This window comes from Fulmarus glacialis, unplaced genomic scaffold (assembly GCF_000690835.1).
Source record: "Fulmarus glacialis isolate BGI_N327 unplaced genomic scaffold, ASM69083v1 scaffold7426, whole genome shotgun sequence".
Lineage (NCBI taxonomy): Eukaryota > Metazoa > Chordata > Aves > Procellariiformes > Procellariidae > Fulmarus > Fulmarus glacialis.
The window spans coordinates 56,440-63,461 of NW_009218672.1; the positions used below are offsets into that span (position 1 = coordinate 56,440).

A 7,022-nucleotide genomic window follows, 5' to 3' on the forward strand; every position below is an offset into this window, starting at 1 on the left:
TTTAGGGATTCTTATCCAAGATCTTCCACTTTTCATCAAACATGCTCTGAATAAGTTATTCTGATCCTCCTCTCTACACATACCTACAGTCACGATGGATAAAATAAAAATTAATGGATCTCTGACAGAACAGCAGAAGCAGTGATTGGGATATAGTGACCTCCTGTGAGTTTGAAAGTGACAGTTCCATTGCAAATAACCCAGCCTTGAAATTTATCAAATGAACACTATAAACTAGGAAAAATATTTTAAATGTAATTCTCCACTCATTTTGTCAGTGAAAGTTTTTTTTTCTAACTGTCTTGTGATATTGCACTTGTGCTACATTGACTATATTTTTCTATAATAAAAGACTTCATAGCAGCTTCTGACATTAAATCTTTGCAGAGAGATTCTCCAAGAAATATTTTTCTGTGAACTTTAAGCAGTTTAGCAAAATGGAGACTGGCACTGTTTGAATGCCTGGTTTGCTGTGATTATGATAAACACCAGGATAGGCACAGAAAGAGAGGGTCAATGATTATTCTCTCCCCCAAGACAGCAGTTTCAATTCCCTTTTGTCATCTCACTTTGCAGTACTGAAGATGTCCTGGTTCTGGTTTTATCTGCCTCTCCATCTTCTCATGGCGGCTTGCTTGTGTCATTCCATAAAAGCACCCACCACCAGTTCCCAACAGAGCTTCAAGACCAATCTCTTCAATTTCTACCACTCCCTGATACTTGCTGATGGTAAGGAAACTACAATTCACCTGCTGAAGGATATACCTAAAAGGTAAGAGCAAATCAGTCACTCCTATTCTCAGATACTTCCCTATAACACTGGTAGCCTCACACTACCAGTACGAGCCAAGAATTGCTGTGCACCTGCAGAGCTCTATCAGTGTCCAACTGAATTTCCAGAGAAATGCCCCATTGCTGTCAAGCTAAAGTGTCATTACCTTGCCCAGAATCTGGAACAGCCCTCTGAGATGAAGTTTAGATTCACATATGCATTTCAGGCAGCCATCTGTGGTGTTTGTCAGAGCAGGAGCAATGCTGATACAGAACGGGTGGGCTCCAACAGCAAACAGTCATGACACATAAACAGCCTGGCTTCAGAACTGCAGAGACACATTGGCCATCCTACATTCACTGTAAAAGACAAGAATTTTACCTAGCAAATTAACTATCCCAAAAATCCATAGAATATCTGCACAGACTTCTTTTCTTACCAGAAAAACTTCTGCTAGTGTCCTGCATGCTGGAAGTGTTTTTGTTGAATGGTACTAAAGCTTGCTAAGATCAAAAGTGCTTTGCATGCAGAAATTCCACAGATTCTTCACTTCCCCAAAATATCTGCAAAGTTTTCTGCCGTATCTAGATATGTAGGTGATCTAGATATTACAACTGGCATTGCATCATGGGTAGCAAAGGCTGATCTGCTTGTTTGGGAAAAGACGCACTTCAAGTGGTTTAATCAGACTCCACTTTGGACAGTGACCAACACATACAGATTTTGACATACACCCGAGCAGAGTGGTCATGGAGCAGAGAGCGAGCCAGATGGTTTCGTCTCAATATGTATTGCACAGAAAGAAACTGGAACATGGCACATGTTATATAACGTGACGATGCTCACAAGAGCAAAACTAGGAGCTCTCCTTGCAGGCAAATGGGTATTGAAATCTCAGAGAAAAGTGAATTTTGCTGTGCTCTGGTGGCATAACATTAAGATTGCAATTAGGAAGCAAAACCCCCTCCAGTTTAGATGATCAGGTAAGGACCTTATGAACCCCAGAGTCATCCAAACAGGAAACCAAGAGATCACAATTTTGGCTTAAAGTAACAGACTCAAGAATGTGGAGCTGTTTCCAGCAAAGCTTGACTCTGGCTCGGTAGCCATATCCTGAAAGTAAGCCAGACCTCTAGGCTGACATGATCTATCCATAATGACTAGGCTTGTCTCACCAATGAACAAAAAACCTCGAATTGCCTTCACTTAACTGCACAGTGACTGACCCAAGTCCAAATATTTCTGTGGCTGTATACAGTCCGTATATACCAAAACAACAGAAAAACAGAAGACCAAAGGAGTGAGACAGGAGGCTGGGCTTTCCTGTAAATAAGCGGGAATCAAAACCTGACTGAGCAGACTGATGTCGCTTTGTACTCACGCACAGCAGCCCCTGTCATGAAGGCAAGTCAGTCAGAACTGGCCTGGATGAAACTGTCATTGACATCTGATAATCTTCAGGATTGGCTAAAACTATTCTGTTATATCCACTTCATCTGACACCCAGGAAGACCTAGATATGCAAGCACATATGAGAGAGCATACGCCTGAAGAGCTTTCACTGAACTCCAATTAGGAAATCCTGGGAACAAGCGTACCAAATTCCTCAGAGTTAGCCAACGGGTGGTTATCTGGAAGGCAGCCAGTTTATCACACCCATCATCCAAAATAACCAGGTAATTATTGAGATATGATATTCACCTGAAGTATGTTAAAATTCAGTGGGAAAAATATTGCCTATGTTAAGCAGATAAGACTTCCAGCGAATGTTTGTGTATTAGAAAAACAATAAGCATGTATTCTTCCCACAGCTGAAGATATCAGACATTCACCATCCCCTTGTGTTGACGGGGAACGGTCATTTCTACCCACAGTGGACTGACACACATCAGAAAGGCTGATTCAAGGAGACTCAGGGCAAACTTGAATTTCCTGACCCTTCCCCTCTGTTTTTAATCCACATTTACAGGTACTACTTTGTTTTGGAGGAAGGCAGAGCCCTTGCACCTTTCTCAATAACAGTGACCCCCTGTGATGTTCCCATTGAATGGAGCATATTTGTGCACAAGGCTTCAGCAAGTTTCCTTGGAAAACCAGCAAGAGGTAAGACCCTCGGTCTCCCCGAGCAGAGACAGGGAAAGCATAAGTTATCCATAAGGAGTTCTTATGGTCTTAAACATCTCATGCTTCTCTCTCCTGTAAACTGCCATGGGCTGAAGAGGACATCCCTGTCTCCATGGGTGAAACGTGGGAGCCCATGGAATTTTTTCATCAACTCAAATTAAGGATTACATCTGAAAAAGTCAAAATCACAGGGTAATATTTGGGAACAACACTGGGTGTTCGGGGCTCCACAAACATGGATGAGCTTCATAAGCCATTTGTACTGGATCAAACATCCCTCTGCTGTCTCAGCTCTTTTTCTGTGGCTTAAGCCACTTGAACCGGTCATTTTGCTCCCCACAGTGATGTGCAGAAAATTTACCCGGTTATTTTTCTAGGAATACCATGGCAGTGGGCATTATGCCGCCTTTAGCCCAGGAGGAAATTCCATTCTCTTTCATGATTTTTTGAATTAATTTTTCAAACTAAAATCTGAAAGTTGCCATTAACAAGTTCTTACGTGCCAGGCAGGTACACCTGACTGAGGAGTTCAAATAACATTCCTTTGAAGTAATAATTTTCTCTCTTCGTAAGAGACAGTCAGTGGCACAAAACTAAACCGAAGAAAACTCCTTTCATAGAAAGTATGAGTCTCCTTGAAGAAAAGTACCCAAAGAGACAGCCCAAGAAGAAAAAAATTGTAGGGACATCAGGCACAACAGAAGTCAAGCTTTTGCAAGTTGTGGTTTTATAATTACATTCTTTTTGAAAACGTAATTCTACAACTGCACTGCTAAAATAAAAGCTACTGAAATTTTATTTTCATAAATTGCCAGTAGCAAAAAGTATTTTTAGTTATAAATATTGTTTTCAGGAAGAAAATAGGATGTTCCCTGACATATGAAGAATAAAACGTATGCAATGTGCTTTATTTCATGTCTGTTAAAGCAAAAGTTACAAGTCTGCTTTTTGCTTGCAGGTGATCATGATACACATGAGGCCTCAAAATCTCAGAAGGCTCCAAGCATGGTGTCCACCATTTTTAACTATAAGGGAAATTCTGTAGAGACTTACATGGGTATGTCTTCTCATTCTGCCCTTTATATGCTAGAGTTCCTATCCACCGAGCGAGACACACACATTACCGTGTACTTAACAACTGACACAACATCTGGGCACCTCTATCCAGAACTTCCAATGGATCCACGCATAGATGTTACTGGCATTGGGCATACCACAGTGACTCTGACCTGGAAACACAGTCCCTCTGTCTTGCAACATAGAGAAAACATCCAGTACTGCCTTCTAGTTAATGAAAAGCACAACTATAAGAGCTTATGTGCTGCTGAGACAGCAATCAGATCCTCTGGAATGAAACTGCCACCTACATTAGCTTTGTCTCTCTCTCCGTACCTTCTTGAACCGCAGCAGGTGATGATATTGTCCAAGAGTGAATTGAGCATCATCAACAAAGCAAGTAGTGGGGAAGTCAGGCAGATATGCACGGGTACCAAGAACACTTACACAGTGCCCAATCTCAGTCCCAGCACTCAGTATTACTTTGACGTTTTTGTTGTCAATCTCCTCACAAATGCCAGCGCTGCTTACACCGGGACGTTTGCAAGAACTCTGGAAGAACCTGAACCTAAGGTGATGGAGCTGAAAGATGGGAAAGTGACTCAGATTGTCCTTGATGGCAAAAACCAGAAATTCTACAGTCTGAGGTACCAAGCGAGGCACAAGAAAATACAATTCACCTTTCAGTTGTGTCGTGGCCAAGTACGGGTTCACATAACAAAGAATGGTAAAGCAGTGGCATTGGAGAACATCTCAGGGCTGAGGTATTTCTCACTGAAGGGAAAGCTGCTGGACACATATTTGGTGCAGCTGAGGTCCACAGAGGAGACTAACTCTTCTGTGAAAGTACAGGTGTCCCCCCATTTCCACAAGCCCTTATTCCCACTTCTTCCAGAGAGCTTAAAAATCAAGTCCTTCAGTAAACTGAGGACCTGCAACTCTGTCACCATTGCCTGGCTAGGAACACAAGAGGAAAGCAAGTACTGTGTGTACAAGAAAAGGATTGAAGAAGATCAGGTCTGGATGGAACTGCAGAGTGCAGACAGGTGCTCTGGACCTGAATCTCGGCACAAGTCAGAGAAAGTACTGTGCAAGTATTTCTATGATATAAATCTCCAGCGAGCCGTCACCACAGAGACCATCCAAGGGCTGGATGCGGGGACACTTTACTTGTTTGATGTTTATCTCTTTGGGCCATCTGGCATCCCTGTCAGATATCACAGCAAAGTTGTGAAGACCAGAAAAAAATGTTGAAGGTTTTTAAAGAAATGTTTTGAAGTGAGTGAATGAAGACTATTATCAAAATCTATGCCAATCCATGCCATAGCCCGTGCAGTGTAAAATATGCTGACTCACAAAAAGTTTAAAGCCATGAGATTCTATGGACGAAACGTCTTAGCTGTCTAGATCATTATACTTACTTTTACACTTTCTCTCCTGTATAAACTTTTTTCCCTCAGCTGTCTCATTCAGACATCAAAAACAGACCTGTGAAACAAATCCATGCACATGGAAATAAAATACTCACAATCGCACCCATGAGAAATAGATTGGTTACCTAAAATGCTTCTGAAATCCAGTACAGAAGTGATGGGAAATGCCTCTCAAGAAACACACATCATTATTTTAAAGTCCCAGAGAGTTTTCCACTTTGTGTAACTCCATCAGCTAATGAGGAACTGAGAGACCCCAGAAGTCAAGCTGCTCTTGAGAAACTGAACTTCCCTGCTGCTTGAACAGGGATGGAGACAAAAAGAAATTAAAAAAAGCAGTGGAACTGGTGTAAAGCTCCACACCTTGAGTAAAGCAGGCTGAAATACGTCTTCCCCTATTACCTGCATGTTTGCTTGGCATTCATTTCTATAGAGAAATTGTGCTTGGTTAGAAACAGACAAAATTCAGGCGAGGAACTGGCTCTGGATCCAGCTTTTCTGAAGAGTACACAAATATACTGCTGTGCTGCTGCCTATTGAGGAAAGCAGCAAGTAAGGAATCTTGCCATGGAAAAGAGGTTTTTATCTATAGTCTCTGATATCAAGCCCATGTCTATCGCCATGTGACTCCTGAGTGTAATATACTCACACTTTACATCCTTAACCCAGCCTATATCAATGAACATGTTGCTGTAGGAAGAATTAAACACGGTTTTCCTATTAAATATCATGGAAGGAAAATATTTATAGTAAAAATCCTGACAAACACTTTCTTGTTGTCTTGTTTCCTTGATTTCCTTCCTTAGATGACAAGAGACATAGTATTAAAAAAATTTGAAAAAAATTAAGTCTTCATTAAAAAAATCCCTTACGCTCAATTTCAATTATTAGCAGAAAATATTTTGCATATAGGCTCTTGGCAGATCTGGAATTTACATGCAAAGAGATAAGATAGATTCACTGACCCAGAGGTTGCCAGAGAAATCTTGCCTGCTGTAATTCTTTTTCCTCTACAATTACACTAAGCAAAGATATAAATTATTAATTCCATTATTGCATATTTCAGAAGTTTGCTTGCAATTCAGGGTCATCAAGGTTCTAGTTTACTGTGAATAATTATTACCTCCAAGCAAGCTTGGAGGCACTTGGTAAGGACTGAATCAGTCCTCTGTGCATACACAGAGGATTATGCATTTCCTGCTCCAAAGGCTTTATAGCGTTGTGCACCCTGTACAGTGCACACTACACATTAGCAGACTCATTAGTCCCAGAAGAAGCTTCTGGCCTTCGCACGGGATCAGCTGCGATTTCTGAGCTTTGGCTAGGCTTTACATTCCTGCAGGCGCTATTCTGGATTGAGCAGTGCCACAGCAGGAGCCGCGTGTTCTGTGACCTCCTCCCCACACTCTGCGGGCCTTTTGGCTAATTACAGGGGCTGGCAGCTGCACTGCCTTCTTTCCAAGGCAAGCCTTCTCTTCATTTTGCTCCTGCCAAAAATAGTCTGGACTCAAAGAGCAACAGAGGTCACCTCCACTTGGAAATCTTAATGTTTTCTTCTGCCTTCCTCCTCAATTTCAGGGATTTATATCCTGGATGAACTTCACTTAGATGCCCTACAAATGACTAATAACAACCAT

At 41.6% G+C, this 7,022-nt stretch overlaps 1 protein-coding gene across 1 annotated transcript; it reads left to right on the top strand.

Moving 5' to 3' along the window:
- Positions 1–584: 584 nt before the first annotated feature.
- On the top strand, positions 585–5,206 carry LOC104078459 (protein NDNF-like). The gene is made up of 3 exons (XM_009580106.1): positions 585–772; positions 2,742–2,875; positions 3,855–5,206. The coding sequence occupies exons 1-3, from the start codon at positions 585–587 to the stop codon at positions 5,204–5,206; spliced, it is 1,674 nt and encodes a 557-aa protein (XP_009578401.1).
- Positions 5,207–7,022: the final 1,816 nt, after the last annotated feature.

Bases quoted from the DNA above. Each gene is read 5' to 3' on its own strand.
- LOC104078459 (XM_009580106.1), top strand. From the start codon at position 585: ATGTCCTGGTTCTGGTTTTATCTGCCTCTCCATCTTCTCATGGCGGCT. The intron at 773-2,741 runs GTAAGAGCAAAT...CCACATTTACAG, and splicing joins CTGAAGGATATACCTAAAAG to GTACTACTTTGTTTTGGAGG. The intron at 2,876-3,854 runs GTAAGACCCTCG...TTTTGCTTGCAG, and splicing joins CCTTGGAAAACCAGCAAGAG to GTGATCATGATACACATGAG.